The 26,687-nt window shown below is 40.3% G+C and overlaps 2 protein-coding genes across 4 annotated transcripts in view; both read left to right on the top strand.

Moving 5' to 3' along the window:
• Positions 1–9,411: 9,411 nt before the first annotated feature.
• On the top strand, positions 9,412–22,491 carry Tsga13 (testis specific 13). Of its 2 annotated transcripts, XM_069997314.1 has the most exons (8): positions 9,412–9,488; positions 10,981–11,158; positions 13,022–13,100; positions 15,088–15,159; positions 16,152–16,346; positions 19,354–19,478; positions 20,415–20,542; positions 22,241–22,491. In XM_069997314.1, the coding sequence occupies exons 2-8, from the start codon at positions 11,136–11,138 to the stop codon at positions 22,420–22,422; spliced, it is 804 nt and encodes a 267-aa protein (XP_069853415.1). In that variant the 5' UTR covers positions 9,412–9,488; positions 10,981–11,135; the 3' UTR covers positions 22,423–22,491. The 2 variants fall into 2 exon arrangements, with proteins under 2 accessions (XP_069853415.1, XP_069853416.1); XM_069997315.1 differs by lacking the exon at positions 16,152–16,346.
• Positions 22,492–22,721: 230 nt separating this feature from the next.
• The window catches only part of Copg2 (COPI coat complex subunit gamma 2), a 109,671-nt gene continuing 105,705 nt past the window's right edge, over positions 22,722–26,687 (top strand). Inside the window, exons 1-4 of one of the 2 annotated variants that reach the window (XM_069996777.1) lie at positions 22,749–22,836; positions 23,352–23,536; positions 24,007–24,059; positions 24,773–24,853. In XM_069996777.1, the coding sequence (XP_069852878.1) occupies positions 23,440–23,536; positions 24,007–24,059; positions 24,773–24,853 (231 nt within the window). In that variant the 5' untranslated portion in view covers positions 22,749–22,836; positions 23,352–23,439. Of the gene's footprint in view, positions 22,837–23,351; positions 23,537–24,006; positions 24,060–24,772; positions 24,854–26,687 lie in introns of both variants that reach the window. The other variant, XM_069996778.1, reaches the window with a different exon arrangement.

The raw sequence follows: 26,687 nt of genomic DNA, 5'->3' as shown, positions 1-26,687 counted from the left end.
AATTTATTGGTATATTAAAAAGTTAAACATAGGTTACCACATGACCCAGCAGTAACAATCTTAGGTCTATTCATAAAATAATAATAAACATGGAAAGCTTTTTGTTTTTGTCCATCATGGGGCTTGAATTCAGGGTCTGGGTGCTGTCCTTGTGCTTTTTCACTCAAGGCTAGCACTCTACCACTCTGAGCCACAGTGCCACTTCCAGTTTTCTGGTGGTTAATTGGAGATAAGAGTCTCATAGACTTAACTGCCTGGACTGGCTTTGAACCATGTTCCTTAGCTCTCAGCCTCCTGAGTAGCTAGGATTATAGGCATGAGCATCGGTGCCAGGGAAACATACATGTTTATAGAAGTACATGGAAGAATGGATAAACAAATTAAAGTATGCTTAACAGGAATATAATATCATTTACCCATAAGAAGTTTGACATACTGGTGCATGCTGTGACATAAATGAATCTCTAAGATGTTATGTCAAGTAAACAGAAGTCACATAAGGAGTTACATTGTACAGTTCTATTAATATCAAATATCTGGAATAGATAAATCCATGAAGATACAACACAAATCGGAAGATCTCAGCTGAAGATCAACCTAGGAAAAAGCATGAAATCCTATCTGATAACCTAAATCCTAAAAGACTAGGGGCATGGCTCCAATGATAGACTGTTACCTAATGAGCATAAAACTTTGAGGTCAAACTCCAGTGCTGCCAAAACATAATGTGGGTTCATTTTCAAATGGCTTATTAAGGAAGTCATCTCAGGATAAACTAGTAAGCAAGTTTGGGGCATAGGATAGAAAAACAGAAGACACCAAAGGATGTATTTTGGATAGAGTTCCTGATAGAGTCCTGATCCTGTGGGTGAGTTCTGGGGAAAAACTATTACACCTCAGTCAGAACCATTTTAAGGCAAAAGACATAAGCTTTTATAATTCAGCTGGATGGTCCCCTGCTTATATAGGCTGCCAGGAGGGATCCCTCACCTTCTAGGCACTTACATTCTGAGCTAAGTGGCTCCAATAGCCCAAAGGCAATCCTTGAATGACCTTAGATGGGATGCAAAGCAAACCACACTGTAACTAGGAGACACACTCCCAGGATCAAAATGAGGGATCCATCGCTTTCTGACCATAGCAGGTCCTTGTGAGGATACAAGGACCAACATGAATAGCTGCTGGGAATGTAGATGGAGGCAGCCACTATGAAGTCCAATTTGGCATTTCTTAGACAAATTATATTAGACAACCATAAGTACATTTGTATTTTTCAGATCCTGAAGGGATTATAACGTATTCATAAGGACAATATTTAATTGCTGACAATGGGACATAGATGTTCTTTTTAACCCCTACAGGAGTCACTAATGTCATCCTCTCTACCAAGGTTTCACACAGGCTCTCTTCATCGTCCTAGCCTGTTAGTGGCGTTGGAACTACTGAATCATGCATGACAGAAAAGTGATAGAAATATTTGTTTGCAGCCTCAATCAGCTGAAGAAACTTTTCTTACTTCAGGCTCCACTGAAATTTGACAGTTTTTCAGAGTCATCTGTTGGATCTGTCAAATAACATACCTTATTTGTCATGTTTTGCCTCTAAAAATTGTGCCTTTTTCTTAGTATATAACAAGTAAGTCCACTCAGAAAATACTCTATATCCCCAAAGTTGGATGTATTAATTTACAAGTTCTCATATTTCCTGTTTCTAACATATATACATATATGTGTCACACTAAAGCTTTCAGGATATTTCTAATTTTTTAATTTCCCAGTTTACTTGCTTTTGTTATTTTTGTCTCCTTATATTATAGACATTTCTTCAGTTACTTCTATTTATTTGAACATGATACATTTATTTTTAGATGTCTCCTACTTAAATCAATCATCCTTTCCCAAAAAAACCCAAAACAGATGTTATATGTAAAATGCTGAGTACCAGCTGGGCACTGGTGGCTTATGCCTATAATCCTAGCTACTCAAGAGGCTGAGATCTGAAAATCATAGAAGAAAAGCCAATGAGACTCTTATATCCAATTAACCAGCTAATAAACTACAAGTAGAGATGTGGTTTAAGCAGTAGAATGTCAGTCTTGAGTGAAAAAGCCAAGAGAGAACATGAGGCCTTGAGTTCAAGCCCTAGTTCTACCATAAAAAAAATAGTAAATGCAAAGTAACAGAGTATTTCTTATTATTTCAAGTGGAAAATGTTATAATGGGTTATCTGTCAACAAAAATTATCCAATTAAGTTCTTTAGGCATAAAGAACTTAAAACATTTTATAGCTCATTAAAAATTATAACATTAGAAAATGTTTTAAAATTGATTTCTGATCGGAAACAATGTAATTGTTAACAAGCAGTTGGTTTGATGCAGTGGTTTAGCCTCTCGATGTCGGTAACATCTGAAATTCATATCCTTTTGTCAATACTTACATTTTATAAAATGACTACATATGATTTCCACATTCTAGCAATTGTACTTGGAATGTAAATCAATTATTTGCACATTCTTTAAAACACACTTTTTTCAGTTTCTTTTTTTAAAATTCTATTTTCTTGTAAAGATGCTGTACAGAGCGGTTACAGTTACATCAGAAAGGTAATGAGTACATTTCTTGTTGGTCATTGTTACCCCTCCTTTGTTTTTTCTCCCACTATCCCTTCCCTCTCCTGCCTCCCCCATTACCCTCTTTAAAATCTGTAAGGTTCATTTCTAACAGTGTCTTGTGAGTTTCATTGTTGCAATGTGTCATCCTGTGTCCTTGTTTCAGTGTTTTATTATTCCACTTCCCTTCCCCAAATTAGATAAATGTATATACAAGATGCAAGTTACCAAATCAAATACAGTGGCAACAGGGATATACCATAGGAGGAAGACCATACAAAAGAAACAAAGAATAAGTCACACAGTACATTAAAAACAACAACAATGAAGAAGAACCTCTTGTGTCCATTTCTTGGGGTTCATAAAATACACATTTTAAAAGCCATATTGTTGTATACATTTTTTCTTAGATGATAAATAAAGAACAATGTATTGAGAGATATAGTCTATGAGTATTTAAAAGTGAAGAGATATTTTATAATATTAACAAAAAAGATGTTCTATTGGAAACATTCATACATTCCCCTAGTAATTACCTTTAAAATTTCAACAGGCAGTATGTACAAAACTTGTGAAGAAGAAGAAGAGGAGGAGGAAGAGGTGGAGTCAGGGGAGAAGGAGTAGGAGAAGGAAGAGGAAGAAGAAAAGAAAGAGGAAGAAGAAGATCTGGCCAGTCTGTTTCCCTATGATACCCTAGACTTGTTCTGTTGTGTGGCTCCTTAGGGTGAATTTCATTGCTGAAAGTGCTGTCCACCCACAATACCTGGTGGTCTGTGCCAGCCATGCCAACCTACCTACAAAATCTATATCACCCCACACCCACAAAAACATATCCAAAGGACCCCTTGATCATTTTTCAGATGCTCTTACCATCTTGAGTAATTGTCTCTGTCATCAAGGTAAAGTCCCCCACTTGCTTTCTACCTGTGACCATCAGGGGGCGACTTCTAATACTTTCCCCGGATCTAGACTTCTTGAGGTGTAATCCCAAATTGTTTCCTAGTACCATTCCTTTAAAACTTTCTGAGACCCATTATCATCAAAAATATCTCCCAACCCTTTCCTAGACTACTCTTCAAATGTAAGAACAGTTTGAAAATCCAGACAGAAAAATCAGATGATATCATCTTTTTTGTTCTTTTATGACTAATTTCACCATTTAAAATCTCACAGTTTTTGTTCATCTGCTGATATATTCCTAGTTTGCATTCTGTCAATTTTTTTGGCCATTCTAGGACTTGAACTCAGGGCCTGTGGCACTGTCCCTGAACTTCTTTTGCTCAAGGCTAGCACTCTACCACTTGAGTCACAGTGCCACATCCAGCTTTTTCTGTTTAAGTGGTACTGAGGAATCGAACCCCGGGCTTCATGAATAGGCAAGCCCTCTACCACTAAGCCACATTCCCAGCCCCACATTCTGTCATTTCTAAAACTAACACTCTCAAGTTCTCCGTTCATTTGACTCATCAGTAGGTTGCCCTTGCCTTCCTAGCCAGACCCTCCTACTATTTCTGGGTCACCATGATTCTATAATTAAAACCATAACAAGATCTATGTATTAATTTTGCAGCCTTTAGGACGACATTGCTTTATTCTTGTAAGAAGAGGCTTCTTTTTCTTTAGCTAGCCATTGCTGTATTGCTATAGTACTCATAGATGTGATCTGATCATAAGTAATAGACATATTAGGATCGAATGGGAATGCAGAGCAGGGGATGGGCATGTAGCAAAATGCCTCAGAGGGGCTATAGATAAACCACAAAAATCCTGTGATTTTGGTTCTATCTGATTTTCCCCCCTTAGTTCTAGTATTCTTTGTGAATAGGAAAAAAAGGAAGAAAATTTAGGATGGCTGTCAGGAACCACTAACAATGCTTAATGCTAATAAATTAAAACCAACCATCTCAACTGGAACTTTTCAGTAGAGTTCTCCATCACCCATTCCATCAACAAATGTTTACTTAGTTCCCATAATTACCACTGCCCCAGGCAACGGAGCATAATCCTCGCCACATTTGGAGGGCATGAACTCATGAAAGAAATGGATACTAAATGAACACATACATAAGGGATGATTTTAATGGCTTTGAAGAACAATAAAGCATAATAAAGAGATAAAAGTTGACTAAGAGGTAGTTGCTATTAAGAAGACCTTTCTTATAAGGAGAGCAGAAAACTGAAATGAGGAATAAGTCAGTGAATGGTCTTGAAAATAGAATAAAAGAGAGCCCTGGAGGGGAATGCCCTTTGTCAAGAATGTAAGAAGTCCAGAATGCAGATGTGATGGAAGAGTAGCCAGAGATGAAGGGAGGAGCGGGTAGAACCGCACAGGGTCTTATATAATATGACAAGCAAAATAACAGAAAGATATCAACAGATTTGGAGCAAGAAAGTTCTGTTTTTTTTAATATTAAAATGATCAGTCTAGAGAAATATATGTTATTGGGGGCTCGTAAGGAGGCTCAGTGGTAGAGCTCTAGGCCCTGGGTTCGATTCCTCAGCACCACATAAGCAGAAAAAAAAGCTGCAAGTGGTGCTGTGGCTCAAGTGGTAGAGCACTAGCCTTGAGCAGAAGAGCTGAGGGACAGTGCCTAGGTCCAGAGTTCAAGCCCCCACTACCAACAAAAAAAAAAAGAAAGAAAGAATAAAGGAAATATATGTTACTGGAAAACGCTGAAACAAGGACACAGGTTGCCCCATTGCAACAAGGATACCCAGAAGACAGAATATTGGAAACAAATTTCAGGCCGGGGCAGGAGGGAGTGGAGGGGAGCAATGAGGGAGGTGGGGGAGGGGAAAAGGATAGTGGGACAACAACAAGGAAGGAAGGAAAGGGGTACAATGCGACAAGTAATGTCATTGCCTTACTCTGTCATTGCCTTACTCATGTCACTGTAACCCTCTGTACAGCATCTTAACAATAAAATAAAATTAATTTTTTTAAAAAAAGAAATATATGTTGGGGCTAGGAAGGTGGCTCAGTGGTAGAGCACTTGCCTTGCATGTCTGAGGCCCTGGGTTCAATTCCTCAGCACCACGTAAGCAAAAAGAAAAAAGCCGGAAGTGGTGCTGTGGCTCAAGTGGTAGAGCGCCAGCCTTAAGCTGAAGAGCTGAAGGACAGCGCCCAGGCCCAGAGTTCAGGCCCCACGACAGGACCTTCCCCCCCCCCCAAAAAAAAGAAATATATGTTATTGGGTGCTGGTAGCTCACGCCTGTAATCCTAGCTACTCAGGAGGCTTAGATCTGAGGATTGCTGTTCAGAGCCAGCCTGGGTAGGAATATCCATGAGACTCTTATCTCCAATTACCCACCAGAAAACTGGAAGTGATACAGTGCTAGCCTTGAGCTGAAGAGCTCAGGGACAGCACCCAGGCCCAGACTTCAAGACCCGTAACCACCAGCCCCCCCAAAAAAGAAGAAGAGGAGGAGGAGGAAGAAGAAGAAGAAATATATGTTATACTTTCTCTTCTTATTGCCTATGTGTTAGCTTTCAAATTCAGGAAAATGGTGTGCGTAGGCTATAGACTTTAGACTTGTGTATGGGAGGTGGGGGGTGCACCTTACATTCTCCTTCAGCTTTCTTGCTTATAGCTGGTACTCTACCACTTGGGCCATGCCTTTCTCTGCTCTGGTATTTTGCTGGCTAGCTGGAGATGGAGTCTTGCAAACTTTTCTACTAGGACTTCCTTTGAAATCTTGATTCCCCAAATCTCAGCCTCTTTAGTAGCTTAGACTCTTCTTAAGGAACTGAGCAAGACCATTTATAATTTTTTCTTACAAAATGTCTATAATTTCTCACGGCTGAGAGCTGATAAGGGCCTCCAGCACGCAGTCTAATTGTAGCCTAATACAGTGGCACCCTTAGTATCACTCACTTCCCCCCTCTTCTCTCTCTTTCTCACTAGAGTCATACCAAGAAAAGCCTCAATGTACTTGAGCAGTCCAAAGTGAAAAGAAGCTTCAGCTTGAACCCGGTGACTGAAAGCACTCTGATTTCAGACCTGGAATTTATTTGACGATAGAATTGGCAGAACTTAACAATGAATATATGAGATATATAAAGTGAAGGAATGAGAGAAAGCAAGCATACCTGTAAATGTTTTTACTTAGCTAATAGAATGAGTAGCAAGGCTGCTTTACTGAAATAAGGAAGACTGAGAAGGAAATGGGTTTGAAGGAGAGAATCAAGAATCATTTTGAACCTGTTAAATCTGCAATGTCTATTAGACACACAAGAACAGATACAGCTCCCAGCAGTGTGCCTCCTCCTAGGACGAGTGAGTTCTGATAATTATCATCCACTCATTCATTTGGGAATAATGTAAATTCTGTTAGATAGGGTATTGGTCAACAGATGGGGTAAATAAATTTGTACACCCCAGTTCCACTCTGTCCATAGATGAAGGGCTGCTAGGAAAAGTTCCTGCATAATCAATCCCCAGCTTAGGTTTCCTATTTTACTTTGCTAAGGAGAAAACTTTCTGGGATTGCTAGTCCCTGGTTCTAGGATACAACAGTATAACATACAGTTACAGCCTTTGCTGCAGCCAAGATGTTGACCTATTTAAGGTACTTATCACATCTCTTCTCCATCAAATCAATCTCCTTCTAAAGCAATTAAGAAACCTATGCAAGAATTAGGTAAGTTCAAAATATCACGGTTTTGGTTTTGGGTTTTATTTTGGTAGAAGCTGGATTGGAGATTGTTGTCTGGATCCCGAAACATTAGACTCCCAAATACATCCTCCAGGACTAGAAAGAGACCTCCTCTGGTAAAGGAGAAGTCACATATCTCATGTGTTGTTGGCATCTGTTTGAGCAGAGAAAGGCCAAAAGCTGGGTTGAGTTACTCTTGCTTAGCACTTACATGCATCACTTTTTCATTACAGAAGGGAAAAAGAATGGTTATTTCTATCTAACACTCTTCCTTTCCATACCAATACTTCCAAAAGGGTTGTAGGATATACAGGTAAACATTTCTGTCCTAAAAACAGAAATGGAAGAAGGAGGTCTACAGAGTTCTTCCTGCTTTGTGCTTTTACCTCCCACTCTTTGGTTTCTGACATCCTAACTCTAGGAAAGCACTGTGTCACTTCCAGTACCCCATGTTTTCTGCCTAGCTGTTACCTGAGGGGTAGTCTCCCTTTGAGTGTGGAAAGTTCAAGGAGAATAAGTATAAGAAGAGACTGTATACTTGTAGATTAATACTGAAGGAGTTGTAGGAAAGGGATTTGGTTGATGCAGCTCCATCCAGTGTCTCTGAGAAAAAGAGACTCTATCTTCAAGCAACTCCTGCTCTTCCACGGACTCAAGCATGTTGGTTTTCAATCTGTAAGGGTTTGTTTGTTTGTTTGTGCAGGTCCTGGGGCTTGAACTCAGGGCCTGGGCGCTGTCCCTGAGCTTTTGTGCTCAAGGCTAGCACTCTACCACTTGAGCTACAACTCCACTTCTAGCTTTTTTTGCGGGGGGGGCGGGCAGTTATAGATAAGAGTCTCATGGTCTTTTCCTAGGCCGGATTTAAACTGTGATCTTTAAACTGTGATCTTCAAGTGTCAACCTCATGAGCCCAGCCCTGGGCCCTTCCTTCCTTCCTTCCTTCCTTCCTTCCTTCCTTCCTTCCTTCCTTCCTTCCTTCCTTCCTTCCTTCCTTCCTTCCCTCCCTCCCTCTGTCCCTCTCTCCCTTCATTCCTCTCTCTCTCTCTCTCTCTCTCTCTCTCTCTCTCTCTCTCTCTCTCTCTCTCTCTCTCTTTCTTCTTTTTCTTTTTGTAGGTTGTGGGGCTTGAACTCAGGTCCTGGGTATTGTCCCTGAGCTCGTTTTGCTCAAGGCCATTGCTCTACCACTTTGAACCACAACTCCAGTTCCAGTTTTCTGATGGTTAATTGGTGATAAAAGTCTCACCGACTTTCCTTCCCAAGCTGGCTTTGAACTGCAGTCCTCAGATCTCAGCCACCTGAGTAGCTAGGATTATAGGCGTGAACTACAAGCACCCAGCTTTTGTATTTTTCTTATATGCAGGTGTTGTATGATTTCCTGGTAGTCAGATCCTTTAAAAATGGAAATGTGAATTTTACATGTATTTGTGACCTCACGGTACTTTGTATGTTAGGCATTCAAAGTCAGAAATTATTTCCACATACTTATTGAATATTTATAGCATATTAAACCATCTTAGGCATTGGGAATCAAACATAAATCCTTGGAATAATGAGTATAATCACGTTAGCTTTATTATTTGTGTAAAAAGAGATGCAGTATACCAAATTAGAGAATAAAAGAAAGTTTGGAGGATAAATGATCAATTTTGATTTTGATCAGTTGAGTATGAAGGACTGGATGAGGAATTTCTAGCAAGTGATTTAAATGATGATTCTGGGGCTGGGAGTAGCAGAGCATTTGCCTGCCATGTTTTTTTGTTTGTTTGTTTTTTGGTTGGTTGTGGGGCCTGATCTCTGGGCTTGGGCGCTGTCCCTTAGCTCTTCAGCTCAAGGCTAGCACTCTACCACTTGAGCCACAGCACCACTTCTGGCTTTTTCTGCTTATGTGGTGCTGAGAAATTGAACTCAGGGCCTCATGCATGCAAGGCAAGCCCTCTACCCCAGAGCCACCTTCCCAGCCCTGCCTGGCATGTTTAAGAACTAAGTTCAATACCAAATAGGATAAATAATAAAATAAATAAAAGGTGAATCTGGTTTGTTGCTACAGATTAAATGTCTCCATGTTATCCTTAGCAAAGAATATTTCAGCATTCTAGATTGTCCATTCATCTAAAATTCCCTGTATTGTCTCCAGAATCCAAAAGAGAATCGAATCATTAAGAATCATTGAGAGTCGTCAAGAAATTTCATCTTCCTCCCTGAAATTTCCTGATGTCTTTAGAGGTATTATTTATAAGCTCTTTCTCATCTTATGTTGTATTGTTTTCTCTTGTCTTCTTTTCTTCTCCTCTTCTTCCTGTTTCTCTTCCTCTGTTCTCCTCCTCTGCCCTCTGTTATTCTGTCGTTTCTCTTTCATTTTGAAACTGTCTTGCTATATTGTCTAGCCTGATTTTGAACTCTTGGACTCAAATGATCCTCCTACCATAGTCTCCTCAGGCACTAGGATTGTTGGCATGTATCAACATGCTCAGTTATATCTTTCTATTTATTTTGTTTGTAGTTTTTGTCTATTTGTATGACATTTTTTCTGTCTGAGTTGTGCACAAGCAACAAAAGACTTGTAACTCATAACTTGATAGCCTTTTTTTTTTTTTTTGCCTTTCCTGGGGCTTGAACTCTGGGTCTGGGCAGTGTCCCTGATCTCCTTTTGCTCAGGGCTAGCACTCTACCACTTGAGCTGCAACATCACTTCCAGCCTTTTATGTGATCAATTGGAGATAAGAGCCTCATGAACATTTCTGACTGGGCTGGATTTGAACTACAATTTTCAGATCTCAGCCTCCAGAGTAGGTAGGATTACAGGTATGAGCCACCAGTGCCTGGTTTATGGACTTAGAGTTTCTGAAAAACTGAATGTGAGAGAAGGATAAAAAACGTAGTTTTCAGTTTCCTTAGAAAGGGCTTAATTCAGTCTAGTCACAAACTCTGGACAATCATCCTTAGGATTTATGAACAGGCAACCAAACTAGACATAAACCCTTAAAAAATCACTTAATATAAACATAGCTCATTTTTTCAAATCCACCTTATAGGAACTTGGGTTGATAGGTCTTACCCATGTTCTACTTAATTTTCAAAGCTTCCCTGATGAGATTCCACACTCTTCATTATTTCTTACTACTAAAAACAACTAAGCCACCAAGTTCCCATTAAGCTGCTCCATGCGCTTCCCAGCAATCTTCTGCTCAAATTCTGCATCCTTTAGGGAACTGCTACCCCAAGCTTCATTGACTTCCATTGTCTCTAAATGATAGGTTCCACATCTACATCTGTACCTCCATTTCTAACTGTCTACATAAAAAAGCATAGCAGTACCCCATCCTCAAAGTATACCCATTCAGGCTTTAGGAATTGTTGATCATACTTATAAGTTGAAAGAAGAGGTAAAAGATGGCAGTTCCTCCAACTTTGCTCTACTGTGGATCCCTACCAGTTTATTTTATTTCTGATCTTATGTAGATAAATCTCACCACCTTTATGAACTAGAATGTCACAGTAAAATCACAATAAAATCATTAATGACTTAACTTCATAGATGAAGAAGTTAAAGCACCACTCCCAAGAGCTGAAGTGATTTAAATAATATATTAGCATGCATTTGTCATTATCCTCTACATTTACTAGTGCAATTTTCTTGAGGAAAAGTATTATTGTATTTTGTGCATTTTTTCTATCTATAGTATCAGCACTCGGTTTTAATTTGTGTTCCACACAGGATCAGGAATGGGGCTGGGCACACAGTGAGTGCCAAGGAAGGAATGTTTGGATTGAACTGCATCCCTGCAGAATGTGAACTATTCAGAACCATTGAATTTGGACTTGCGTGAACCCCTACATGACTTAGGTTGACCGAATTATCAGTGAACAGCAATGAGCCAGAAGACACATTCCAAGTGTGTAGTCTTGTTTGCTTACCTAAATTATAAACACCACTTTATAATGTGCAACACAGCATTGTGAGCTATGTTAATCACAGAGCAGACAGTCATTAAATATATTTTAATTGGCTAATCAATTGTAGATCAAAAACCAGAGCTGGATCTGTGTTTCACACAGCAGTTAGAATGCCTTTGCCAAAAAGAAAGCCCTAGGCTGTTGTAGACAAGCACTTATTGGGCTGAGAAGCCACTTTGCATGTAACGCCTGGCTTTTAAATTGGCCTTGACGACTGGAATACTTCGCTGCCTTTTTGGCATCCAAGAATCATTTTGATAAGTACTGCAATAATGGTTATGTTAAATGATTAATTATTGAGTACTTACAGCAAAAGGATACATTAAAAAGAAAGCACAAGCTGTAAGATGTTAAGATAGAATTAATTTATTTTGGTTTGCCCACAATGGGACTCCTACTCCCCTCGGGAACACTTTTAAGACCATTAATTTTGCCTGAATTAGTAGTGCAACTGGTAGTCAGTAATGAAAGCACCCATCGGAGAAGACCATGAGGACACAGTCACATACCGGAGAAGGGGTTTATCAGAGGGGCTGACAAGGCCATCTCCATCACAGGAGAGGGAGCAATTTGGCTTCTTTCTCTATTCAGAGGCATCAATGTAACATTGGTGCTAGAGATGGGAGGTATTCTGCATAGACAGCTAAGTCTGGGTGGAGAGTGTGGGGACCTATCCTGGGAGAGTTCTAGGGTAGGGTGGAGTTCAGGTCTGGGTGGAGACTGTTGAAGTGGGAGGAGCTGAAGGCCTGAGAGGGAGGGCACCCTAACAATAGATTAGAGCTAATGTTTGGGCTGGGAATGTGGCTTGGGGTAGAATGCTTGCCTAGTATGCATGAAGCCTGGGTTCAATTCCTTAGCACCACCTAAAGAGAAAAAGATAGAAGTGGCACAGTGGCTCAAGTGGTAGCGTATCCAGCCTTGAGCAAAAGAAGTTCTGGGATAGTGCCCAGGCCCTGAGTTCAAACCCCAAGACTGAGGGGGGAAAAAAAAGTTAATATCCATGAGCAGAATTTGATCCTGGATTTGGGATTATTTGCACTAAATGAATATAGCTAGTTTATCTACCAAAAGCATAGTTTAGCTATTTCTACTTTTCATATTTGGTCCTCACGACTGTCTTTATTTTTAAAAGAAAGAGAGGTTCAGTCGAGGTACTTGCAGAATTCTGTACTTGAGTTAGTTTAACTTCCAAATGGAACCATCTCTAAAGAGGAAGGGGACCACTTATTTGTAGTATTAGCCTGATTTTGGTGATGAGAATATTTCACTAAGGGCATGCAGCAAATGGGCTTAAAAAGAAAAGGAATCCAAAATTTTATGCTTTATTATTGCTTTATTATTCAACATTGTAATTTTTTCTCTTACCCTTTTCTCCTAAAGGGATCTGGTATCTAGTGGGGGATAGAGAAGTAAGTCAAGAAGCAGAATGAGATATTAAAATATTTGCTATTGGAGATTCCTTTTCTACACTAGTTCTAGAAAGAAAATCCTAGGCTGCGGTTAGGATAATGAGAGCAGACATCCAAGCAAGGTCAGTGGGACTTGTAAATTTCGATTTGAAGTTCCATGAACTATGTTCCTTCTCATGGATTCATTGGCTAATTAACACTGGCCACTTCTGGCTTTTTTTGGTGGTTAATTGGAGTCTCACAGACCTTCCTGGTGGGGCTGGATTTGAAACACAATCCTCAGATCTCAGCCTCTTGTGTAGCTCCTAAACTTAGCTGGGGGAGATTAAGAACATACTGAAGGCCAGGACTCTGAGTCAACAAATGCATTGAGATGTTCTGCCTCTTTTTCAGGGTTCAGATTGCCACACCAAAGGCTTCAGAAACTACCCCAGTTAAACTCTGGAAACAAAACACTGATGATGGTGACTTGGTAAGTGAGTAATAAGCATTCTGGTGTCATCTTTCTTTGGGGTTGCTTAGGATACCTTACAAATTGGCTCTATAAACTTCCTATTAGAAAGCAAAAAGGAGTAAAATATCTACATAAAACAAGGTTAATTTATCTCACTTAGTGAAAGAAAAATAGAGGCACAGAAGTGAGAAATACACACACACACACACACACACACACACACACACACACACACACACACACACTCTAGAAACACAACAAAAAACCTAGGAACCAGAAACCTATTTTGGGGACTTTTAAACCCAGACTTACCTAGACTTCAAGCCTACTTCTTGTGCCAGAATTCCATTGCTTTCCCAAGATGATCATATTCAAGTGAATTTTCCGGATCAACTTTCACTTCAACTGCCAGTGATAATTCAAGTCAACATAACAAAATTAAAAACATATTCCAATTTGAACGTTCTTGTAAGTTTAAGTCAACTGCTGGGAGATAATTTGGGACCGAGATGCAATACCTCAGACAACTTCAGAAGTTAAAACATTTTCCTTAGAGAATTTCCCTCCTAAAAATATAACAAACCTTTAAGAGAATAACTCTTCATACCCCAAATGAAATATTCCTAGACTTCTACTGATTATAAATAAATTCCATGTGTTATAGTGGTGAAGCAGATTTTTAATACATTTTTGTTTTGAGCACATAGACTTGTTTTCAAAAGACAATAGAAATAAAAACATTGTATCTATGGACTGATACCATATTTCAGCTCATCTTTCCTAAAGGAGCATATGGAGTGACTAGGTTATTGCTTTTCTGGTGTCCTCAAGAATGCCCACTGCTAGCATTTTCCTCCTGTGTAGCATAATAATGTTACCTCTCTCATGGTTCTGTTCCTTTCTTATTACTTCCCTTTCTCCATATGCCTTCTTGTTTTATTCACTTCTAGTGCATATCTCCTATCCTCTGCACCCCATCATATACACTACCTCCTTGGGGGACATGGCAAGCTTTAAAAAGGTGGATCCAAAGACAGGATTGTGCTTTCTTCTTTTTCCTCCCTTAATTTCAGAGCTTTTTATCTACTTGTGTTTTTCTACCTTTGATTCATCCTTAGACAACTTAGAGCTAAGCAAGCCGAGAAGCAGCAGTGCAGGGAGCAGCAGGAAGGCAAAGGAAGAGGCCTAGCAATCTTCACTGCCAGACAGGACACCAATAGTCCATAAATCACCAGCACTACCTCCAGTACAACAAGCAGAGAGGCAGACAGCAGATACCGATTCTTTTTCACATTGTCTCTGGATGAATCATAATTTGCAGAGATCTTTTTTAAAAAATTGCAAAATGCGCATCCTTTGTGAGGGTGCCACTCCTAATTCAGTTGGTAGGATTGTCCTTAGCGACACCCCCCCCTCCATGTTGCACCCACAACCTTTAGGTTGTTTGTTCTTTTGTTACTTGCTTTCTCCTTAAAGGTTGTCTGCTGCCATGGTGACTGTCTGCTTGATCTGACTCCTGTAGACATGGAACAGGCAGAGGAGGGGGTGGGAGTCTATGGAATGATTTGTCCTGGTCTGAATTTTGGTGCTGCCCTTGTCTACTTCACCTTCTAACAGCATTACCTGACATTTGTAAAGGCGGCCCCAGTTTCCATGTATAAACTTCCCTATTAGAAGGTCACAGAACCCAGCTCTCCTTGCTGTGACTCTTGTTCCAGAAACCCATGCCCCAACACCTGAGGCACAGTGTTCTCTTAGTGTACACCTCTTTGTAGTGATGATAAGGTGAGGTGATGAGTGGAATGAGGTGCCATTTGAACTGAGAATGTTGGTACATACCTGTAATCCCTACACTTGGAAGGCTGAGGTAGGAAGATCACAAGTTAGGGGACAGCTTGGGCCACAGAGCTAATTCTAGGCCAATCTAGACTCTGACTCAACTAATTAAAATTTTAAAAGATTGGTGTGACTTGAAACCACTAATTCTGATTTTTTTTGTCTTTAGGTTTTTGATACGGTTGGGCCATCAAAATTTACCCTAGCGAATAACCGGTATTACACAGTCCATCCAAATTTGGTAGGTGGCATCTCTCCCCTAAGACCTCTAAGGGAGTGTCTCAGCAGTGCAGAGGCCACTGCACAGTACTCCAAAAGCCTCAAACTCCCCTGCCCCCTTCCTCCTAGGACAGGGAGTCAGAGCAACTCCAGAGATTTAGTCTGAGGTCCTACCTGGCATCAGGGGGTGAAATGGGACCTGGAAGGAAAGTGGTCTCTGTAGATGGGTGTTTTTTGTTTTGGTTTTTTTCCCCCCAGTTGAGAAAACACACTTATCACCAGAGAAGATATTTCGAATCCCTATTCCTCTCTCTCTTTCTAAGCCTCCTATTGAGAGAAAAGCAAACTCTGTGGGACTGCCCCTTCCCCTACCCACACCTTAAGTTACAAGCAGGTTTCTTGAGGGCCTTTCCTTTCTGAGCTTATGAAGACCAGTTAAAGCAAGATGCCTGAGGAGAGGTGTTGGTGGGTGGGTGGGAAGACAAATAAAGGAAGCCTTGAGCTATGGTCCCTGTGTGGAAAGAAGGCCAATCAGGTAGAGCCACATAGAAACTACTTAGTTTCTCTCACTCTGTTGGGCATCACATTATACAATTTTTTAAAAAGATAATTTATTTACAACAATTTTATTTGTGTTGGAGGTGGAGGGGACAGTATGTACTGAGAATTAAACCCTTAATCTTGCACATTTTTGGCAAGTGCTCTACCACTGAGCTAAATCCCCAGCCCCATTACCCTTCTTTGCAAGACTTCAATCATCTTGTTCCTGTTCCTGTGGATACTTTTTCAGTTGCATTTCCCTAGCCCCTTAGTTTATAGGCAGGGGAATGGATGCTCGGATTGGATAAGAAAGCTTCTGAAAGTTTCAGACGATACTGAAGATTATGGGTAGATTTGTTCGGCCCTTGCTTGCCTTGACCCAGTTTCTCAGAGGCCAAAGATTAGCCAACTGATCTGCTACTTTTGTCTTAGTCTAATCTTTGTCTCTCTGGAAATCTTTCTGTATCTGCCCAGGCCCTGTACTATGAGCCTTTAAAGCCCTCCTCACTGCATAAGCTTCTGATTCGAAACAGAAATATCACCAGCTTCATGTTCAAACTATCGGAGTTTGATCAGGATATGACCTCACTGATCATGACCAACAACCCACTTCCCAGCTATGTCAATCAGGATAATGATCCAAAATACTTTTCCAGGATGATACTCCAGGTAATGGTCCCTAAAAATTTAGGAGTTCGCTTGGAGAAAGGAGCTAACTTAACTCCAAGCCTCACATTTGAGAAGCTCCCTCTTCTTTGTCATTCCTGGACATAGGTTATCACAAAAGAGAACCTGGAGGGCCTAGGAAACATTTGTAAAATGCAGGGATAATATGGAGTTTTAACTGGAAATTGGGAATCTAATAGGAGATCAATAAACAGAATATATAAACATAATTCTACTATAACAGGATATATGGATAATCAAAGAATATACAAAATATAGAAGTAATGTAGAAGGGAGAGCTGTGGTTCTGTTTGGGAAAAGGGAATAATCAGGAAGTAACTCACAATAGAAGAATAAGAGAATGTTCCAATCAGAGCAAAGTGTAAAGGCTTAAAGACGGGAGAATGTGAGGTGCTTTCAGAGAGATTTAAGAGAGTAAATGGCAGGAGATAAAAGGGTGTAATCAAATTTGTGTTTCAGGAAGAGTGTTTTGCAGGCTGAAGAAAGGTACATTAGTTGTGGAAAAGACAAGCCCCAGAAAGATTAGTTATGCTATTACTATAATAGTCAAGATAAAGAGATACCAAAGGTTCAAATGAAGTCAGTAACAGAAGAAGTGAAGGGAATTGATTTAAGAGATATTTAGGAAAGAGAACAAAAGAAAGTTGTTGACAGCCCTCAAGGCAGGTTTAGTCTAAGAGGAAAAAAAATAAGTGAAAGTGCAAACAAAAGATTATTGGGAGTAGGGTATCCCTTATAACATAGGGCATATCCTTATAACATAATGTGGTGAATTTGGAATTAGTGTTTGTTTCATTGCTAAATGAATGGCTGTGTTAGATTCTTCTTCAAGTGGAAGATTGAATGCCAATATCCAATGTTGGCAAAGGAATGAATGACTTCATTGCCTGCCTGTGTTCTCTTGGGTCTCAAATTGGTGTTCTTTGAAGGTAAGCTCAGTGTGTATGTGTCCTGCTAGTGGGTATAATGTGCTCTGTGAAACAAATGCCGGGCCAGGACTGCCTCCTTGCTCAATCCAGAGAAGGAAAACAAGGCTAAAAGGTAGCCTGGATACAAGAGGAGCTTTGTAGACTTTTGTAGACCCTTGATGTCAGGGGTAGAACCAAATCATACCCATGAACATATTGTCATATCAGTTAAATTGGATTAATGGATGGTAAGGCTCTCTGAGTGGTAAAATCTAGCATATACAATATCTACGGTGGTTCTTCATCCATATGGTAGCCCTCTTCCTTTCCTGAGAATGGCAATCTTTGTTGAACCTAGAATGGAGTACAAGAAAAGCATTAATGTCCAGACTTACATGCTTTAGAAATAGTGTGGGATCTAGTAGTCAAACTGTGAAATACATAGATGCTTCTTTCACAGTTAAATGCTGGCCCAGACACCTTACATTGGACAATGAAAATATTAAGGCAATGGAAATGGGAGCTGAAATGGTACACAGAGGGAGGCCATAAAAGGACCTCCACGAGGAAGAAGGGCAGGTGGAAGTTATAGGGAAGGAGAGAGGGAAGGAGGAACAGATGGAAATGGTGGGGAGAAGTTAAGGAATGAACAAGAGACAGAGAAAGAAAGCAGACAGGAGGCAAGCAGGAGGAATGTGTTAGTGATATGCTAGGGTCAAAATAAGATGGTGGTCCTTGGGGCCATCATGGATTCTTAATAACTTTTTTGTTTTCCTTTGATGAGGTTCAGTTCTGCTTTTGTTTTGGCTGGAGTCATTAACTATGGCTTGGTTCCTAGCACATGTTCTGTCATTAAGACACCTATTAATTAGGTAACTTGAATTAGATTCTTATTACTTAAAACTAAAGCTTAAAGAGAATGAGTTAGAATTTTTTTTAAAAAAAAGACATAGTTTAGTAACAGCAAGTATGTTTGAAAAGATTCTAAAAGAAAACGCCCAATATCTTGATTGGTCATTCATTCAACAAATATTTATTGAGCACTTACTATGAACAATACACTATTAAAGGATGCTAGTGCTAAATCAATGACTAAGCCAAAGCCTTTGCCTTTATGAAGTTTAAGTGTAGTAATATAAACAGACTATATGCAAATAAATGATCACACAGAGTACATACAATGTGTCAGGTACCAGACAGTTTTAGATCATGGGGTTAGCCAAGGCTGTCAGGGGAGGTAACCATTTTGAACAAATGGGGACAAGGGATGTTCCCTGCAATGTAGCACCTGACATTTTGTTTTCATTTCAGACTGCCATATATTAAGAAAAAAAGATAAATTTCAATTTTCCCAAGTGAGATAAATTGGAAAATGAGATAACTCAAAGCCATGCTATAAGAAGAAAAGTTCAAGATATTGACTGTATTTTAGCCTGGAAGAAATGAAGTCTAGGAGGAAAATGATAGATTTATTCAATTTTTTTGAGGTCTGTGGAAGAAGCATTCAATTTTTCTGTTTTGCAGAAAAATAATGATTGGTTAATTGAAAATGAAACTACATTTTTTCTTCTTTTTTTTGGTATAGGAAGAATGAGTGCTTGATTGTGAAATTATAGAGGAGACATGAGTGTCAGTTGAAGAGTCAGACTGGAATTAAGACTCTGAAAGTCTTTGATTCTATGACCTTTAGGAATGATAAAATTATTAGCTTACAAATCCTCCATTTCATGCCTTTCATTGCAGACAGAGAAAGGAAAATGGATAAGGGCAGCAATCACTAAGAAATGAAGGTAGAAGCTCATGGATCTATTCCCTAATATATTGCCACATATTAGATTCCCAGGTGATTTACTGATTTACCCTTTCCAAAACCATATCCTCCTCCATTCACTTCCAAGGTCTAGTAACTGGCAATGAGGTAAATAAACATTATCCTGGTATCCCAGTTCTCACTTCCCTCTCCCATAGGCTTTGTTCTACCAGTTTAGGGAAATTATAACAGTCCTGAAACTCAGTCCAGCCTTTAAATTCCAAGGGACTCAGATCTCACTTCCTCCTTTACTCTTCTTGCCTTGCCACAGGAGATTTGCTGTCAGCCTAAACCCACTGAGAAAGTCTGCCTACCCAAGATGCCTCAGGAAAAGAAAACAACCTTCCCTTTGAAAAGGATGGACGATTCCACACTCAAGAAAAAACAGTGGTTTAGGTGATGGCAGTGGGCTGCTTGTACTTACTCTGTCTTGTCTTTATGTTATTCTCTCTAATACAATTCAACACAAAAGGAGACTCAAAGGGGTTTGGGATAAGTTTGTATTGAAGAGGGAACAGTGAGAATGTTCTTCACATACTTTTGGTCATAGGGAACAGTCCAGCCATATAACTATAAGACAGTTTCCCTACCTGACCTTCAACCTCATTGAGATGGGGCTGGGAAGGTGGCTCAGTGGTAGAGGGCTTGCCTTGCATGCATGAGGACCTGGATTCGATTCCTCAGCACCACATAAGCAGAAAAAGCTGAAAGTGGTGCTGTGGCTCAAGTGGTAGAGAGCTGAAGGACAGGACCCAGGCCCAGAGTTCAGGTCCCACGACTGACCAAAAACAACAAACAAACAAACAAACAGATCTCTTTGAGATGCTAATAAAAGAGACATAGCAATGAAAAACTCAAGTAGCCAGTTTCTAGAATGAAGGGAAGGGCTGAATTCTATAGTCTGTGTTCTGAGGACACACACACACACACACACACACACACACACACACACACACACACACACACGAACAGGAGTAAACTCAGAGATGAGCTAATAATTATAGTATCACCTTGACAAAATTAAATTTAAAAAAAGATTTGACTTAGTTCCCACAATAAAATATCCTTGTTAATCATAAAAAATTAGGACAATACAAAGATAAAAGAGGCTTTTATTTGAAACTAGCTATGTAGCTTGGAGAAGATAACAGATTCCCAAGTATCTGGAAGGTTTGCTGTGTCACTTCCCTGGCCACTGAACAACAATCCCACTCTGTACCAATCAACAGTTCTCCTTTGGGATCTCTGAGGATGGAATCAGTTTAAAGTGATTGGTGCCATGAACTCCCACTCTAGGATTCCTAAATGGAGTGCATATTTTTTGTTGTTAAGGTTTTCTACTGACAAGGACTTCAAGAGTGAAGGGAAATACTCAGAAGTCTATGCTTTGAAGAAACAGAAAAAACTGTACCCTAAACTGGTCTTTGCTCCAGGCTATGGAAAAGATACTAAGAAAGGAGGTAAGTTCTTTCAATGTTGCAGTTTAGAGCACTGACATGAGTACTGGAGATGGATGTGGACTGGACACTTAGGAATTAAGGAAATTAGAAGGTGGGCAAACTGGTATCTCTCATGCTGATTCTGGACACCATTTTCCTTGTAGCAGAGAAGTTATAAAGTTCCACATGTTTCTTTGGGATGTTTGGGGGAGGCTAGGATAGAACTGTGTGGAAGAAGGTATATGAGAATGCTCATCTACTGTCTTATTTAACAACACTTATGGGGTACCTACTAAGTGTTGGTCACTTATTAAGCACCAAAGACAGCAGTAACAGTATGTAAGGTAGATGGACTAGACCAGGAAGGACCTTGGATACTACATAAATACAGGCTCAGCCAGCCTCAGTTTCTTCATCCTTACCAGAAGGCCCTCTCTCAAGTAAAAAAATATTGGTCTAGGATTACTGACACCACTGTACCTAGCTCCAAGCAAGAGGAAGAAGATCTGTCCTTCCCCCCAAATATGTTTCTTTTACAAATATTTTTTTTCAGAATATTTAAGTAGGAACACCTATGTCTTTCAGGAGAAACTCCATCTTGAAAGTACAGGTTGAGCTCTAGAAGCCAGCTAAGGCAAATATAATAAATTACATGGTACATTTAGTCAAGCTGGAATTAAATCTTAAAGGATATTATTTAAGCTGAGGCACACAAGTCAATCTTAAATTATAATAGGGGAGAGCATTTCTCTAAGATCTAGAATCTAATCTAGATTATAATTTTGCTAATTTTGAAAGAACATGGTCCTATACAAGATGTGGTTGATTCACATTTAAAGAGAACACTTAATATCTGTCTGTAGCCTTTTTTTTAATTGAGAGTTATAGTGACTGCAATTTCTCTCAAGAGAATGGAGTGCTTCATTTACTTTGTACCTAAAGGGCTGATTATGGTGTATTTCCTAAAGAAAGACAGACCAGGCAGGAAGCTGAACTAGCCGCTGCACTGCAAGTAAGAGATAGCCAACATCTGCACCGCCCCCCCTCCCCCCACAATGTGTACCAAGTATCTAAGCAAAGAAAGATCACACCAGAAATGATTAGGTGAATGGTGAATTCTAAGACTGTCTATAGGGCAGATCAAAGAACTTGAACAAAGATCATGGCAGTAGGGATAGAGGGACAGATTCAGGGGATATTTACAGGGTAAAATGCATCTCCAGAGTGGAGAGGGTGGGAGAGGTAAGAAGATCTCACAATGAGAATTTCCAAACCACAGGCAAGATTGCAAGAATTTTGCCACTGAAGCCAAAAGAAGAAAAAGTCTGTCAATCAAACGGTCAGACAAAAAAACCCAAACAAAACAAAACAAAACAAAAACCCCAACATATATTTTGAGAAAAGGCTAAGCACACGAATATTCAATGTGCATTGACTTAGTTAAGAGTGACTTCAGTGTAAGATTGCAGATAGAATAATTTGAAAAAGGCGAGACTAAGGAAGACTAAACTGGCAGTGAGTTTGGCTGAGGGAAGGAAAGCAGAATGATAAAAGATGGTTGGGAATGGCAGTCCATGGTCTAAAAATCTGTATAAATTGGGTAAGAGTAAAGATCAGCTTTTCTGGTCCCTTCAAGAGGGTCTTTTCTCTCTGTCCTCTCATTTAGTCCCTTTCTAGTACTTTTGGAGGTCCACACTGATCAAGGTGTCTTGTGCTTAGTCGTAGTTTCCAAGCAGCCAGAGAGCCAAGAAGCACCACGGTCCCAGGATGTTTGGGAACCGCTCACATTTTCGAGTCTCCTGGAACAGAAGCCCACCAGGGACGCGCCAGGGGAAAGCACCTTCCGCTATGGAAGGGCCCAGCAGTGGATTATCAAGAAGGCCACTGTCACTAAGCGGTAACAAGCCTTTCCAGCCTCTCCACACTCTCCGATGACTGGCTAGCAGAAGTCACCAACTAAATAAAACAGATTGTTGCTGCTGTGGGCGTGGCTTGCCGCCGGGACCGTGTGGGAGCGGGCGGCTGGGCGGGGCGCGCTCCGGGGCAGTTCTGGCTCCGCCCCATGCGGCATAGGCGGGGAGGAGCAGAGGGCGTGCCTGCGTCCCCAGGGGGCGAGGGCAGCTGCGGCGGCCCGGGAGGGCGGGCCTTGGCCCCGAGTGACAGCCCGTTGGCCCAACCGGCGCAAGAGCACAAGGCCGGCCTTCCTGCAGTCTCTTCCGCTTGCCGTCAGCGCCTGGGACGGTTGCGGTGGGTCTGGGGCGCTGGGAAGTCGTCCAAGATGATTAAAAAATTCGACAAGAAGGACGAGGAGTCTGGTACGCGCAGGGCTTCTGACGCCCACCCTCAGCCACGGGGACCCCCAACCCTCCCTTTCCCTCGCACGCCGCCACCTGCTTCCCGGAATGGCAGGGCTGGGGGCGTGGGCGCCGCCGCGTGAGGGGCCGTCCGCTCCGGCCGGGGGCTTGCCTGTGGCCCCTCCCCCGACTCGAGGCCTCCCCGCGGGCCGCGCGCTCCCGCCCCGCCGCGGGCGCCGCCTCGAGCAGCTCGGCCGCCCCGCCCCAGCCGGGGCCGCGTCCCCGCCCCCTCCCCGCCCTCTCCAGAGCCCCTCGGAGCCGCCTCCCCGAGGACCCCTGACGGGGGGCGGAGGAGCGCTGCGCACGTGTCGGCGGCCGGGGCGTAGGGGAGGGGGTGCAGGGGCGGTGAGGCCCGGGCCGCAGCGCCTAGTTCTCGGGCCTGGGGTCCGGGCCCTGTGTGCTGTGTGTGTGCATTTTAAGTGTCTGATGCTGTTGTCTAGTCTTCTGGTGGGCCTTTGATTCTTGTTTGTTCCCAGGGGCCAAGACCACCTCCTGGGACCCAGCTGATTGAATGCTCAGGCCTCCAGAAATGACTTGGCGTCTTGATACCTACCTGTGGTCCACATGGGGAAGATGGCAAGCCAGTTCAAAAGATATAAATACATAAAAAAGGAGAGAAAGCTCAGTGTTAGCTGGTCTCACAAAGTGCAGTGGAGATTGGGTTAGTGGACCACCATGGGAACTGTTCAGCTCTTGTGAAACTCTTTATTTTTACCTCTTAGTGTTGAGACGTGAAGGGCTTGCTTTGAGGGAAATAAAAAATGCTCTATGAGAATCTTCCTTTGGTGACTGTAAAAATGACACATTTGAAAATTAAATAGGTCATATGTGAAAATTATGTATTTGTAACATTCATGGGGGAAAAAAAAAGAGGTCAGAATAAAGACACTCATTTGGGGGAAGATTTCTGCCAAACAGAAGCCCAAGATCTAATAGTATAGTGATAACAGAACTCATAACCGGAATCAAAAGGGTTTCCTTCCATTTGTGTGCATATTGGTAATGATTATCCCATTGCTCACCAAATGATCACCTCACTTAGGTGAGCTTTCCCAAGCATTCATTACCCTTCTCTATAAAATTAGTCTTTGTAGGGCAGCTGCTGAGGATGTTCTTTTGTTTGTACTTTAGGTAGTGGTTCCAATCCTTTTCAGCATCTGGAGAAGAGCGCTGTTTTACAGGAGGTATGGTTGGAAATAGTTTGTGCTTTTTCTTTTTAGTTCTGTTTTAGAATAGTAGGCAGAGAACCACTGGGATATTGTGATAAGGAATACAAACTAAGAATGTGGACACTGCTATGGGGAGAGGGTGAAAGATTGAGACTCATTCTCCCAGGGGTTGGAGGAGTAGCTCAGGTGGTAGAGTGCCAGCCAATGGGTGAAAATATCAGATGCAGAGTTCCAGTGCTAGTCTTGGACAAAAAAAATCACTCTCCCCAATTTTGTTCAAAAGTAAATAAATTCATTTTCCATTTATGTATTAAAACAACAAGTAATTCAATTGAGTTCAGAGGCTATAGATGAGGAAAAAGGAATATTTCTTTGTCATAGAAAGACCTCAAACTTAGAAATGCAGACACTGTGTTTTGTGTTAGGAATTTTAAATGTCAGAGGATGTGTTTAGTACTGGTTGTTGGAAGAAGTTACAATACTAAGCTCACTGTGCTCATGGGATATAGATAAAGATTGGGGTTCTAATGGATAAAGCCCATAAAGCTGAAGTAGTTAATGTAAAAAATGAATTAGAGCCACACTTGACAATTGTATATTATAGTAAACAGAACTGTAGACAGGTAACATTATTTGGATATTGTATTAAAATATTTATTATAAACTTGTGTGATCTATGATAGAAAAGGTAAGCATATTCTATAAGAATGTTTTTAATATTTCCATAGGCTCGTATATTCAATGAAACTCCCATCAATCCCCGAAGATGCTTGCATATTCTTACAAAGATTCTTTACCTACTCAACCAGGTAAGCTATTTAGATTTTCTTCATATTTGTGTTCCAGAATAGAAATATTACCTGAAATGAAGTACTTTCTGGAAAGTTTATTTATAAATATACATAGTTTTAAAATCCATGATATTTTATCATAATAGGAACATACTCTTCTTGAGTACAAGAATATATGTTATGTATTTCTTTTTAGATTCATGAGGTATTAAACTAAGCAAATAGTAGATTCTTGATAAACATGATTTGAATTTAACATGTACTTGCTGGACCATACGATTTACATTGTGCTCTAGTGGTCCCAATTTTTGCAGCATCTTGAATTTAGAGGTTTTTATGACTCTCCAAAAATATAGTGCACAGGTAGACAAACTAATGAGATTTTATCTTTTTTGTATGTAACAGTGATGGCTTTAAGTTTGATTTACTATTTAGATATTTCACTGTTTCTAGCAACATCATTCTGGGTAATTTAACCATGATAGGCCTGTGTGTCCTCTTCAGTACTGAGATTATAATGCTTGCTTTATAATTATAATGCTTAATAATATAATGAAATAATACATATTAAATATTGAGAATAGTGCTGGACATAGTATTTATCATGAATAGTTTTCACTCAGTTACTTTAGCAAATTTTACTGCATACTTACTGTGTCTTACGTACTGTTCTGGACAGTATAAAGTAGATACTGTGTTTTATTAGTGTTGCTGTTTTTGTGTTTCCTTAACTGTCTTTGATTCAGGCTGAAAAAATTCACAGAATATAGAGCACTTTAGGAAATATTTTGTTTATGGATTTTACATTTATGCACTTGTATGTGTATGTGCACACATGCTTACATATGCCATATGTTTCAAGTGGTTTACATGTGATGCCAAGAAGGCTAATTTCCAATTCTAAGAGAATCCTAAGAGAACATTTTCTCTTCTCTGTTTTGTGGCTGATGACCTAATCCAGAGATTTAATAATTTTTTGTGGTTTGCAAATGGACACTCAATAAAAAGCATATAATTTAAAATAGACTATATCTGCTCATAAGCTCATTAACTCCTTTGTGGTAGTATATTATATTTAAACTAAAGTCATACAGTGTGTCCTAACTTTCTGTAGTATATGTTGTGCCCAAATTGTCTAGGTCCATTATATAAAAAGAATTTTGAGTAGTCCAAGTTGACTCAGCATATCCCTTTATATTGAATAATACCACTTACATGGAGCACTTCATGCTGAAACACTATAAGGAAATTATCAAGCACAACATAAGCATAATTAATTTCACAAACAAATTTGGCAACATTCATTTTATTTCTCCCTAGATCATGGTAGGCTTTATGGAAAAATATTTTTAAATTTCTACTACAGTTGAGAGAGCCATATATTTACTGAGTTTCAACTAAAAAGTTGGGGACTTACATGAAATCTGAAGTTCTGAAAAGAGACTGCACTTATGTAGTATTGCTTTTAATGAAATTAAAACTGTTGAAATGGTACTGTTGACATTGTAATATTTTGTGTAGTTTGTGATCTGAAATGTCTTGAATATTAGTGAATAAGTTACCTAACACCACATTATTCAACAAAATATGATTCCCAGTTGGGTACTGATGACTTATGCCTGTAATCTTAGCTACTCAGGAGGCTGAGATCTGAGGATTGTGGTTCAAAGCCAGCCTGGGTAGAAAAGTCCCTCATGAGACTCTTATCTACAATTAACTATTCAAAAACCAGAAGTGGAGCTGTGGCTCAAGGTGATAGAGCACTAGCCTTGAACATAAGAGCTCAAGGACAGCACCCAGGCCCTGATTCAAGCCCTACAACTGACAAAAATAAATAAATAAATAAATAAAT

The sequence above is a fragment of the Dipodomys merriami genome, unplaced genomic scaffold (genome assembly GCF_024711535.1).
Source record: "Dipodomys merriami isolate MVZ:Mamm:240054 unplaced genomic scaffold, mDipMer1.0.p SCAF_5, whole genome shotgun sequence".
NCBI classification, from domain to species: domain Eukaryota; kingdom Metazoa; phylum Chordata; class Mammalia; order Rodentia; family Heteromyidae; genus Dipodomys; species Dipodomys merriami.
This window is presented reverse-complemented; position numbering and strand designations above follow the sequence as displayed.

Bases quoted from the DNA above. Each gene is read 5' to 3' on its own strand.
- Tsga13 (XM_069997314.1), top strand. From the start codon at position 11,136: ATGAGCCAGAAGACACATTCCAA. The intron at 13,101-15,087 runs GTAAGTGAGTAA...TTTTGTCTTTAG, and splicing joins ACACTGATGATGGTGACTTG to GTTTTTGATACGGTTGGGCC. The intron at 15,160-16,151 runs GTAGGTGGCATC...GTATCTGCCCAG, and splicing joins ACACAGTCCATCCAAATTTG to GCCCTGTACTATGAGCCTTT.